The 13,872-nt window shown below is 37.5% G+C and overlaps 1 protein-coding gene across 1 annotated transcript in view; it reads left to right on the top strand.

Annotated features, from left to right (window-relative positions):
* SLC35D1 (solute carrier family 35 member D1) overlaps positions 1 to 13,872 on the top strand; it is a 40,189-nt gene that overhangs the window by 16,469 nt on the left and 9,848 nt on the right. Inside the window, exons 9-10 of the mRNA XM_045547797.1 lie at positions 10,964 to 11,031; positions 12,231 to 12,309. Of these exons, the coding sequence (XP_045403753.1) occupies positions 10,964 to 11,031; positions 12,231 to 12,309 (147 nt within the window). The remainder of the gene's footprint in view (positions 1 to 10,963; positions 11,032 to 12,230; positions 12,310 to 13,872) is intronic.

Here is a 13,872-nt window from a genome sequence, read left to right on the forward strand (position 1 = left end):
TGACTGATAACTTTCCAAAGTATTAGTTTAGATTGCCTTTAAACTTATTCTTAATAGTTGCTACCTCCAGAAGGGAATATTTTTAGTACAAAGCCAGCAATTCAGAGTCACATAGTTGGAACTTGGCTTGCTTGCAGCACACCCTGCTAGGTGTTCTCATGTAGGGATAGAAGCACAGACCCCTTGCTGTGGATCTCACAAGGCTGGTACTGTAGGCACTGGGACACTGTATAATGTCTTCATTATATTACTGGCTAAATTACATGGCTCAGAGGAGTTACGGGAAAAGTTGCTGGACAAATCATCTGCCTGGAGGTGTCTCTTAGTAAGCATTGCTGACTAAATAATGAAGAAATTTTAGGCCGTTGGGTTAGCCTGTTCAGAGTTACTAATCTTTTCTGGGTCACTGTGCTCCATACAGATTGATTTTCAGACCCTGAATTATTGTCTCCACATAGAGGCAGATTCCTTCTATTTTCTGGCCCTTGGTGTTCTCATATGTAAAACAAGTGAGTTCAATTATTCTTTAGTTATGAATGAATAGAGCTTTCTCTTTGCCTGTGTACTATTTGACTGGCACTGTAATGTTTTCAGCCACTCTTACCTTCGAGGATATGCCTTTTAAAATAAGAGCAAGTGACCTAGTTGGTCCTCTGGAGTGTGTAGTTTTGACATGACATGTAGGTTCTGTATAAGTGGTACAGCCTAGTGAGCTGAGAGGTAGTGCAGATATCTGGGCTCCAATTTCTTGTCTAAGCTAGGAGCAGGGGCAAGAGCAGGAAAGGTTGTGGAAAATGGTTGCAGCAATGCAGAGGGTAGGGATGGGTAACCCAGGACTGTTGAACCCAGGACCGCTGAACCCACCTAGTTTTCCCAAGGTAGAAAAAGAAACGTGCAGATCATTTGCACCACTGACGTTATCTTTGTGCCTGAGCAAGTTTCCTAGCAGTTTATTCTCAGAAAAGGAAAGTAAGTTTTTCTCAATAATTTTTCAAGGAAAGAATTTACAAAATAGAATATTTATTAATCTTTTTTCTTTACCATGATATCCAAAGACTAAGTGGTTTGTTTACTTTCAGACTTCATGCTAAGCAGGCAGATATCAAAATACTAAGAAAATGTCTCAATCACACTTTGGATTTTAGTTCAGATCTCAAATAAATTGATGTCTTTTTGCTTAGCAAATTTCCTGGAAGTAAGAATGGTTGCATCTAAGACTCAAATGCACACTAAAATTATTCCATACTTCTCACTAGATTAGGGTTGGTGAATTGGTGCTAAAGTTACCCTATGCTCATTGTAGACATTGCTAACTAGTCACAGCACTTAAGTGCTAAGCCTAAACATAGCCTCAGACTGTTTACCAAGACAGTGGTCCAGAATCAGTCGATCAGAGCTGGTACAAAAGACAAAATCTGATTGCATCCCTGGACTGGAGTTTAGTCTTGTTATTGATTTTGTAGTTTCAGTGCCTAATCTTACTCAGATACTCCCTTTCTCTCTTAATTTCCTTAACCTGAGCAACTAAAGTACACATTTTTTTAATTAAGCTTTTTTTCCCAAATATTTTTATTTAACTTAAAATGTTACTCAAACCAAATGCCTAGTTATTGGAAGTGGTAGGTCTGTATAACCTTTGCCCTCTCCCTTTGATTATGTGACATTCTTTTCACCTGGATAAACTATTGGCCTGTGGTATTTACATTACACCATCAGCACCCATAGAACTAGAGACTTCATTCAAAACAGAAGAAAGGCCTAAGAAAACATCTTTGTATGTTAAATCTGTAATCATAACCACTACTCAGCCAAGATTGAAAATTGTGGGCCTTTTGTCAAGAGAGCCCATTTAGTTCTGTGAACCGCACAGAATGGCCAGGCAAGGTCATGCTCTTCACCGGGGCTCTTTATCAGAGATTTCTCCAGAGGCAGAAGTTTTGTTTTGTTTTAACCTTTTTTTTTCCTGATTAACAAAGTATATGTTCACCGAGCCTTCTGTATTTCCTGTCTTAGGGAGAATAAAACATTTGCTTGCAAATCTACCATCAGGAGATAACAGTGGTGGAAGTTTAAGTGAATAATCTCTTCTGTATGTAAATTTTGTATGTATTTAACGTGTCTGCATTTCATTCTCTCAGTTGATCCTCACAAGAGGCAGAGGGAGCAGACTGTTTTCTGCATTTATAATGCAGATGTAAGTTCATAGAGGTTCAATGACTTTATCATGGCTTTACAGAAAGTTAATGGCAGAGTCATAATTGGAACTCCTGCTTTTTGACTTATTGATCAGTAACCATATGAAGCCATCAAGGAAAAAAAAGTAGAGAACATGTTGCCTGCCCCAGATGAAAAGACTGTAGGTTATGGAGCTGAACAGGCACTTTCTAGCTGGATAATTTGGGGTAAGTTACTTAACATTTTTGAGCTTGGTACATAGTAGGAACTTAATAAACAGTAGCTTTTGTTTTGTTTTGTTTTATTTTTAGTTCCATCTTTGTGGCAGGGAGAGCAGGCTCCTTTGTACTGCAGGGACTGCTTGGGTCCTATTTATCCTGTAGTTATACTTTCAAATGGCTACTGCTGCTTCTGTTGCAGCCAAAGATCTATTCCTGTGGCAAAGCAGAGGAATGCCACAGGCTGCTTGTACCATGGAGTGGCTTTCTCCAGAGATAGGCTGAATACTTAGGGAAAGGTTAAAAAAAATCCTGTGAGAATTATTTTTCTATTTCTGAATTTTATATAAATGGAATCATGTCCATAAGACTTATTTTAATATCCTACAAATATAGCTATTATGGCCCCAAATGAGACTGCAGTATATATTTGGCGGCATTTTTCTGAATAAAATTTAATGTTCAGTGTAGATAGCCTTGAGCTTGGAGCATGTAGACTCAAGTCTCCCATATATTATCTGTGTCACGTAAAGTAAGTCACTCATCGTCTTCTGGGACTAATAAGACCTGATCTTTCCATCTCCCAGGGTTGCGGTGGAAATCAAATGACATGATGTATGCAGAAGCACTTTGTACGCTATAAAGTACTCTCTAAATATAAGGCAGTACTTTGTTATTGCCGTGGTTTGCTCCTCCGTTATCAGCACGCCTGATTAAAACATCTTTAGCTTGTGCCCCGAAGTGCTATGGGGCCTGGCACATGGTTGGGACTTCATGTATGTCAGAATTCTACGCTGAAAGCAGAGGAGATGTTTAGAACTAAAGGAGGGAAGCATCTTAGGTTTCTGGAGAGGTTTATTTGAGGTCCTTGCCAAATAATTGTGATTACTCTCCACTCCTAGGTCACTGATTAAAAAAAATAAAAAGTAGCGATTATATACAGTAGCAGACATCATTTATTGAATCAGGCTCCCTCCCTATCAGGCATTGTATGCATACATTTCTTAATTCTGGTAACAACCCTGCAGGATAGGCTTTTTATTCCTCTTTTTACCTGTGCAAAAACTGACAATCAGAGAATGATCATAGTCCAGTGCAGCAGCTTATTATCTTTTCTTAATAACTTGGGGGTAAAAGAATAACTTAGCCAGAAAGGAGGGTAATTTAGAGTTGGAGGGAAGTTCTAAGGCCTAAGATTCCTGTTATGTGTTTTAGCCTGGGTAAAATAAAGTCTCTGCTTTTCAGCCTGGTCTACCACTTGTCACAACTGGAAGAAGCCTTAATACCTACTGAGCTTTCCCTCACAGGAGCTCAGTCTGGCATAATGAAACAGTCGTGAGGTGCTATAATATACTGGGCTTCTAAATCCTGGTCCACTCCTTTTTTTTAGGTATGTGGCTGTTTCTGAAGGGTACCAGTAACACCCCCGTCCCCCAAGACACTTCTAATGCCTACTTGTTGGTTTACCTAGGGTATGCTTTCTCTCTTCAAAGAAAAAAAAATTAAACTCAGTGCAAAAGCTAAGGCGTTGAATGCAGTTAAAATGACCTTTTATCATTAGAAGAAAATTTAAAATTATATATTTTGTTAGTTACATTTCAGTAAAGCCAGGAGAAAAAAACTGAGGGCAAACTGCCAGTTTTGTGAACAGTTGAAATGTGAACAGTTAAAAGTGTAGTTGAGATTCTAGTTCAGTTTCACATAACTGTGAAATGAATATTAATATTATTGGAAAATAAATAAAATTATATATATTTAATATGAAACTTGAAATACAATTTAATAGCATGTATAAGTTAAGTGTGTGGGTGTATTAAAAAACAAAGTGTGGTGGCTCACACCTGTAATCCCAGCACTTTGGGAAGCTGAGGTAGGAGGATTGCTTGAGGCCAGGAGTTCGAGATAAGCCTGGGCAACATATCAAGACTCCATCTCTACAAAAAAAATTTAGCTATTAGCTAGGTGTGGTGGTGTGTGCCTATAGTCCCAGCTACTCAGGAAACTAAGGTAGGAGGATTGCTTGAGCCCAGGAGTTTTGAGGTTGAAGTGAGCTATGATCGCATCATTATAGTCTAGCCTGGGTGACAGAGTGAAACCCTGTTTCTTAAAAATATAAAAAATTAAAAAAAGCAAAGTTTAGCTTTTCTATCTGTAGAAAATGATACTGGGCCACAGATGTGACTAGCACTTCCAAGTACTTGGAGCTATGCAGAAATGACATATGACATAGTCCCTGCTCCCAGGGAACTTATAGTCTTGCTAGCAGAAGCCAGTCTCTTGGGTCCTAGGCCAGTTTATTGTGTTTTAATGATTTTTCATCAGAGAGGAGGTTGTATTTTACAGGTATGAAAGGTCATAGCATGAGACTATATGTATGAATTCTTTATTTATTTTCCATTCATCCAGCAAACAGTTATTAAATGCCTACTAAATGATTTTCTGGTTACTCTGTTAAGCACTGTGGATGCAAAGATAAACCATCGAGGTTTTTGCAGTGTCTGGATAGACAGTCATGTACATAAGGATAGCTATATACATATACGTACATAGTAGCTTACCTGATAAAAGTAACATTTAGTGTTCTGGAGGGTTTGACAGGAAGGAGACTAATGCATACCTCTTAGGTTTTTGTGTAAAGCTTCCTAGTGGAAGCATCATTTGAAATAGGTTTATAATTCAAATCAGGAATTGAATGTGGTCTTTCAGTTTCTAACTATGATGGAATAACAGGGCAGGGTTTATTTTCCTGCATTAACTACTAGAAAATGAAACATTTATGGAACAACATTTTTCAAACTTTGGACAACAGGCAGTGAAGGATTGTTGAGAGAGAAAGGATGAGAAGAGAAAAGAAAGTTATAACCAATTGGAACTTTTAGGGATGAAAAATACAATATTTGAATTGAAAAAATATAATACTATAAAAATATAATTAAAAATATAAAGGGGAAGGAATCAAACAGCAGAGAAGAAAAGATCTATGCATTAAAGACAGTAATAGAAACTATACAAGATGAAGCACGTAGAGAAAAAAGACTGTAAAACAAATGAACAGAGTATAGTGACCTGTGGGACAATATCTAATATATGTGTAGTTATAGCTCTGAGGGGGGAAGCAGAAATTTTTTCCCCCAAATTTGATGAAAATTCTAAGTCCACACATGTAAGCAACTCAACAAACTTTTAAGTAGGGTAAATATAAAGGAAATGATATCATATAGAGGGAGAATTCATGATAAAAGGATTAATTCCTGAGGAAGGCATAACAGTCCTAAATGTGCGTATTCTTGATGAGAGAGCTCCAAAGTATGTGAAACAAAACCTGATAGAACAGAAAGGAAAAACAGACCAACCCATAATTTCAGTTAGGATTTTAACATTCCTCTCTCAAGTAATTGATACAGCAACTAAATTGACAGTCAGTAAGCATATAGAAGATTTGAATAACAGTGTCAACCAGCTTGACCTAATTGGCATTATAGAACACTCAGCGGCAGAGTGTATGTTCTTTTCAGTGCACATGGAATATTTACTAAGATAAACTGTATTCTGGGCCATAATACAAGTCTTAATACTTCAAAAGAATCAAAATCATACATAGTATGTTCCCTGACCAGAACAGAATTAAGGTAGAAATTAATAGCATAAAGATATTTGGAAGATCCACAAATATTTATAAATAGGAAATTAACGCACCTGTAAATAATTCATAGGTCAAAGAAAAAAATTACAAAATTAGAAAATATTTTGGACTGAATCAAAATCAAAACACAACATAGCAAAATTTGTGGGCTACAGCTTAAAGGAATGTGTAGAGGGAAATCTACAGCTTAATCAAATGCTTATATTAATATTAGAAAGGAAGAAAGATCTAAAATCAGTGATCTAATAAGCCTCTCTATTAAGAAACTAGAAAAATAAGAGAAAATTAAACCCAAAGTAAACATGGACTGTAAGATAAGAGTAGAAATCAATGAAATAAAAACCAATGGAACTAAAACTTGGCTTTTTAAAAAAAATCAATAAAATTGCAAATCCATGGCCAGTTAATCAGGACAAAAAGTGAGAATACACAAATGATCAATATCAGGAATGAAAGAGGGACATCGTTACAGAGCCAGCATGTGTTAAAAGGATAAGGGAATATTTTGAACAACTTTATGCCAATAAACTTGACAACTGAGATGAAATGGACAAATTCTTTTTTTTAATTTTTTTTAATTAAAAAAATTTTTCCTCAATTTTTTTATTTTTTTCATTAATTTACTGCTTTTTCTTATTTGTGAGTTACTCTAGAAATGGACAAATTCTTGAAAAAGACAAAGTGCATACCAGAGTTCACTCAAGAAGAAATAACACACTTATTCTAATAAATAATTAGTCCTACTTATTTAATTATGATTAAATAAAAGTCCTAATTAATAATAGCCCTATTTCTGCTAAAGAAATTGAATTTGTAGTTAAAAACTTTCCCCACAAGAAAAGTCCTAGACCCTGATTACTTCACTAGAGAATTCTACAAAATATTTAATGAAGAAATGATACCAATTCTATATAAATTTTTCTAGAAAGTAGAAGAAGAGAGAGTACTTTTCAAAAGATTTTATATATAAGACCAAAAGCTGACAAAAACATTACAAGGGAGTTGAAAACTATAGTCCCCCTAAAAATCCAGCAGTATATAAAAAAGGGTATTATATTATGGCCAAATTGTGTTTATCTCAGGAGTTAAGGCTAGTTTAACATTTGAAAATCAATCAGCATAATTTACCATATTAACAAGATTAAAATAGAAGAACCATCTTAATAAACGCAGCAAATGTATTTCACAAAATTTGACACCACTTCATGAGTTTAAAATTTTCAATAAGTCAAACACAGTGGCTCACACCTATAATCCTGGCACTTTGGGAGGCAGAGGAGGAGGATCACTTGAGGCCAGGAGTTTAAGGTTGCAGTGAGCTATGATGATGCCACTGCACATTAGCTTGAGCAACAGAGCAAGACTCTGTCTCAAAAAAAAAAAAAAAAAAAATCCCCAATAAACTAGGAATAGAAGGGAACTTTTTCAGCGTAATAAAGGACAAGTACTGAAAAATCTATTGCTAACATACTTAGTGGTGAGAGACTGAATGCTTTTTCACGAAGATTAAGAGCAAGGCAAGGATGCCTTCTCTCATATAATGTTCTGCTCAGCCGTATACTGGAGCGCCTCATCTGTGCAGTGAAGTAAGAATGAGAAATTAAAAGTCACACAGATTTGAAAGGAAGAGGCAAAACTATAAAAAGCATGTATTAATAATATATGTAGAAAATCTTAAAGAATCTAGAAAAAAAGATTGCAGTAGACAAAAATCAACTAGATAACTAATAATGTTTGTAATACCTTCAGAATTATGAAATACTTAGGGATAAATTTAACAAAATATGACAGCACGTGTATGCTGAAAACTACAAAACAGTACTGAGATAAATTTTAAAAGACCTAAATAAATGGTTTTTATGTTTAAGAATGTTTGTGAAATACATTTATTTGTCAGTTCTCACCAAATTGGTCTATAGATTCAATACCACCTCAATCCTGTACCAAGATTATTTGTAGAAATTGGCAAGCTGATTTTAAAATTTATCCTACTTGATCTCAAAACTTCCTATAAAGCTACAGTAATCAAGACAGTGTGGTATTGGATTAAGACAAGACAGTAGATCAGTGGAACAGAACAGAGAATCTAGAAATAGAAATAAATCATGTAGTCAGTTGTTTTTGTCAAAGGGCCCAAAATAAATCAATGAGGAAAGGATAATTGCTTCAACAAATAGTGCTGGAGCAGTTTGACATCTTTGTGCAAAAAATTGAACCTTGACCCTAACCTCATGAAATGTACAAAAATTAATTGAAAAGTGTTAGAGGTTGAATTGTATTCTCCCCACCCCCATTCACATGTTGAAGTCCTAACCCCTTGTACCTCAGAATGTGACCTTATTTGGAAATGGGGTCGCTGAGATGTAATTAGTTAAGATGAGGTCATGCTGGAATAGGGAGGGCCCCTAATTCCATATGACTCGTGTTCTTATTAAAAATGGAAATTGGGACACAGACATACATGCAGGGAGAACACCATGTGAACATGAAAGTAGAAATCAGGGTGATACCTATACAAGTTTAGGAGCACCAAAGATTGCCAACAAACCACCCAGAAGCTAGGGGAGAGGCATGGAACAGATTCTGTCAGTCCTCAGAAGGAGCCAGCTCTGTGGACACTTTGATCTTGGACTTCTAGCCACCAGAACTGTGAGACAACAAATTTCTCTTGTTAAGCCACTCAGTTTTATGGTACTTTATTACAGCAGCCCTAGCAAACTAATGTAAAAAGGATCGTAGACCTGACCGTAGGAGCTAAAACCATAAAACTCCTAGAAGAAAATCTTTGTGACTTTTGGTTAGACCCAGGTTTCACTAAAAAGTTATAGACAAGAATTCAAAAACACAAAATTGATGTTAGACTATATCAAAATTAAAATAATTTGCTGTTCAAAAGATACCATTAAGAAAATGAAAAGGCAAGTCACAGACTGGAAGAGAATATTTGTATTTTATATAAGTGTGTATGTGTGTATATATCTCATGATGTATGTGTAATTAAGGACTTCTATCCAGAAAATATACTTAAAAAATTCTTAACAGCTCAGTCATAAAAAGACAAACACCTTGAATAAAAATAAATAAAAATTTGGCAAAATATTTGGACAGACACTTCACCAAAGAAGAAATATTGATGTCAAGTAAGCACATTAAAAGAAATGCAAATTGAAATTATAAGATACTACTTAATCACTCATTAGGATGGCCTATATAACAGTTTCAAGTGTGGGTGAGAATGTAGAGCAATGGGAACTCTCATTCAGTGCTGGTGAGAATACAAAATTATATAGCTGCTTTGGAAAACAGTTGGCAGTTTCTTATAAAGTAAAAGATATGCTTACCAATCCCATTTTCTAGGTATTTAGCCAAGATAAATAAAAACTTGTTCATAGAGAGATTCAAAGGTTCATTACAACTTTATTCGTAATAGCTTGTGGAAACAACCCAAGTAAATGTCCACTGACTGGTGTCTACATAAACAAATTGTGGCATATCTGTTAAGGTGGAATACAAACTGGCAACAAAAATGAATTACTGATACACACACAGCATAGATGAATCTCAGAAGCATTATGCCAAGTGAAAAAAGCAAGACAAAAGAGTGCATACTATACAGTTCCATTTATATGGAATTACTGAGCAGCAAAACTGTAGTAACAAAATAGATCAGAGGTTGCCAGGGACTAAAAATGGGGGATGGGATTGACTGTAAAGGGGCAGGAGGGACCTTTGGAGGGGAGGATTTCTTTATCATGATTGTAATAGTGGTTACATGGCTATACGTTTGTCAGTACTCATTGAATTGAACACTTAAAGTTGGTGAATTTTATTTTTTATATATTATGCCTCAACAAAGAAAGAACCGTAAACAGACTGTCTACTGTCTGTCAAGTGCTGTGTTAGGAATATGATTAGATAAATGTGATACGGATCCTCCCCTCAGGGAGCTCACAGTCTATAGACATGGCATAGAAAGACTTACAGTTCAGAGAGACCAGAGCCCTAGAGAGAAGTACTGAGGCACAAAGGAAGGAGTACTTTATCGGAAAGGTCCCACAAAGAAGCCTTGAGTTTCAATTTGATGGGTGAACAGGAGTCAGATGAGTGTTGAAGGGAAGGGCATTCCAGGCAAAGATATGCAACTGTGAGACTACATGTTGTGTTTTATAAACTACAAGGAGCCTGGTATTGCTGGAGCTCTGGAGCCATGAGATTTATGTGGAAGTGGCAAGAGTTGAAGCTGGACAGGTTGGCAGAGAGATACAAGGTGGAATGATTTCTCATATTTGCTTATCAAGCTCATATTGCAAAAGAAGCGATGTACTTGGGACAGAAACCATCCCTCTTGGATGAGAGATGAGATGGTTTCATTTCTCTTCATTCCTTTCCTTTTGTCTTAAAACAAACGAGAACAAAAACACCTTGCTTTTGGAATCTGTTTGAAAAAAGTAATTCTCAAACAGACTCTAGCTGAATGTGTATAACTAAAACTGTACTTTTGAGATTTCACATGTTACAGGAATGAAACATGTTTTAATGTTTGAGAGAGTCTTTAACACCAGCACATTAACAACCATCTGGGAGAACTGCTGAGATTAGCCAGATGTGGCCTGTGGCTTGTGCTTTTCAGGAAATATCCGTTTCTTTGCACCAATAGGGAGAAGTACAAAATTGTTCCCACATTACATTTTGGAAAGGAGAAAACCTGAAACTGGTGATTGGTTCAACTACTCCATATACATGAAATTCTTGAACATCACTCTTTATCCATGGACAGGGAAATGTATAAGTGCGCGCACACGTGTGTGTGTGTGTGTGTGTGTGTGTGTGTGTGTAAGGCAGATGCGTAGAAGGATTTCCATTAATCAATGGGAAAGCTGATTCTGAGGGCCTGCTCTAAAATCTAATGTTTTCTTGTGTATTACAGGCAGTGGAGTTTGAAGGCTGGGCCGACACCCTCTTTCTTCTGCAGTTCACCCTCTCCTGTGTGATGGGGTGAGCTTTTGCTGCCTTGTTAGCAGATAGTTTTCCTAGAGAAATAGGTTAGAGAACTTTGTTCCAGAGTCCTGCCTCCTTTCTCAGTATCCTGTTTGGTCTCCTGAGTGTGTCAGCTTAGGATAATTAAGCCTCCAGACTCAGGTGGTTTCACAGCCCTTGGGAATGTGCTCTCAGGGCTGCTGAACTGATCCCAGTCATGCTTAAAAGGATGGGGAACAGGAACTATTTACCAGAGAACCTGCTGTGTGATAAGCACCATTCTATTTCAATGTGCATTATTATTATTATTTTTTTTTTGAGACAGAATCTCACTCTATTGCCTTGCCTGGGCTAGAGCGCCTCTTTTGTTTTATCTCTACATTGACCATTTGACAGATACTGCTGTCCCCTTACCTATGAGAAAGCAGACTCGGAACTTAAGTAAATTGTCTACATTTGCACAATTAGTAGATGGCAGTGGCAGCATTTGAATTTGGGGCCATCTGACCCTTCTCTATCATGTTGTCTCCATTTCTGAAGAGAATATGCAGAAGGCAAGAGGGTATCTGCAAACAGGCCTCTTCTCACCTCCATATTTCTCTAATGTGTTTTTTCCTCAACCAGTCAGTTCAATTGCTGTTTGTGACTGGGTCTGGCACAGAGTGAGCACGTGCTTCAAAATAAAATTTACATTGTCCCTTGGTCCTGAGTCGGGCTCAGATGCCTCAATGTAAATCAGAGAGTTCCAGCTGCTGCCGCCTAGTTGTTAAGTAAACCTGTATCCCCTCTTAAAGTAGTTTTAGTGTGGTTTTCTTCCATCTTGAAGGATCTCTCTTGCCTTCACCTGGGCCCAGAGGTCATATTGTCCTCATGGAAGGTGCACAACTGAGCTAGGGTCTGTAAGCTCTGAACTTTCGGGCTGTCTTAGGTGAACTAGTAGAAAGCGTGATCTATAAAGAGCGTTTATGATTATGGATAATGGTTTCAGGGTTTTGGTGAGGGTGGCAAGGAAAAACACCTGTCAGGAAATGGACATGTGTTTCTCTTTAGTGAAATTTTTAAAAATCAAGCTGCAATATAAGCAGCAGTGAGGTGGGGAAGACTCACAAGTGACTAGAATGTGCTAGCATGGCCAGCGCTGGGTGTTTCTCTTGGCTGGAGATTGTTATAAAGTAAGCAAATGGATCTTATTTATACCTCTCACTTACTCATTCTAGGTTTATCTTGATGTACGCCACAGTACTCTGCACTCAGTATAATTCTGCTCTTACAACTACAATAGTTGGCTGTATTAAGGTGAGTTGAAAAAATACTGTTATCTCTTTGGTACCTGTTCTGTTTAAAAATTGTTCTCCACAAATAAGAGTCTGGTTGTGGCCTTAAGCCCCACAATCCTCATGTACTGTCTTGATAGTGTGACAAATTGTGATGGTTTCTGAAACAGTCTTTAAGAATGCAGGGAGGACATACTCTCTACTTGCAGGCAGCTTAGTTTTGAAGAGTATGGGAAGAGGAAAATGTATTATCTGAGTAGAGAAGGAAAGAGAATTAGGCCTGTTTTTGACAGGGCAGATGAGTAGCTTGGTAGTGATAAGCCTGTCCCTGTAACCTCTAGTGAGAGTTGTTCTGTCTCTACCTCACTGAGTTCTGGCTGTTTAGTAGGGAGAAGATAGAAGATGCCTGCCAGGAGCTAATCAAGGGAGTTTTCCTGTGCCTGAGCCAAGCCTTAAATGTCCCACTTTTAAAAGCTGTGGTGGACGTTTCCAGTGATGTCATTTCCTCCTGATCTATTTTATTTGAGGGAGACTAATTTGTCTTCAGCCAGGAGAGCCAAGTTGACTTGAATATTGCGCTAAAGTTGGTGGCTTAAAGCCTGAGGCCTCTTTCATCTGACTTTGTGATTCTAGTGCTTTAAGATTCAAGAAGCCGCAGCATGTCTGAATTCCAAATGAATTGCTTTCTAAAACAGGCAAGACAGAGAGAGGCAGGTCTTTGATCATTTGGGGAAAAGTGGGCAGTTGCCCTTGTGACTTCTCTTTTGATGCCCAACTAGATTGGGTTAAAGCTCTAGAAAGTCTGTGGCTTCAAATCATAGAATTGGAGTGTTTGGTGTGAACAGAATTCTAAATTGAGCTATAACGAGTCAATTGTATGAAATCTCCCAGAAAGCTAAAGACAGTCTATATATTCAAGGGACTAGGCTGGCTGAGATAGTTTTAACCCCCCACATGAGGTCTCAGCTATGTTTTTGTTTTGCAAAGCAAATGCTTCAGGAACAAAGTGGATAATTTGCATCTTCACAATAAGAGTAGCAAGCACAGGAGAGGTAAGGCAGTTAGTACCATGCTTTTAGCTAAGGGGAAGAATGATGCAGGAAAGCCTATGTTTAATTTTATAACTATACCTATTTGCTTGGAATTTCGTAGTGTACTTTATCATTATCAACATTGTACACAAATATAGTCATGCTCTTGTTTACAAAAAATAGTCTATACTTTTGATACATACTCCTCCCACAGTAGTCTAAGAACCCCACAGATTCACTTATTCCAAAGGGATTAGTTTCAAATTCTATTTCCAAATTCTAGAGAGAGGTAAAAACTGAATTGTCCGATTAGTTCACTGTTGCTTTTGCTTCTCCTGGTACATGATACCACTGTCAAAGTATGGCCAGCATCTTCAGACAGACGGAAGTCCACAGATGCTCTTGCGGGGTCGGAGCCTCACAGGCCACAGTGGAGCCTCTTTCCTTAGCCTCCTACTCATAACCCTTTTAGCTTAGCCATTGTTCCTCCTGTGAGCTTTAAGCTTCCTTCTGTGCTTGAGGATCCCACGGGCACAAATGCTTGGGTCAGCGTT

Source organism: Lemur catta, chromosome 3 (genome assembly GCF_020740605.2).
Source record: "Lemur catta isolate mLemCat1 chromosome 3, mLemCat1.pri, whole genome shotgun sequence".
Lineage (NCBI taxonomy): Eukaryota > Metazoa > Chordata > Mammalia > Primates > Lemuridae > Lemur > Lemur catta.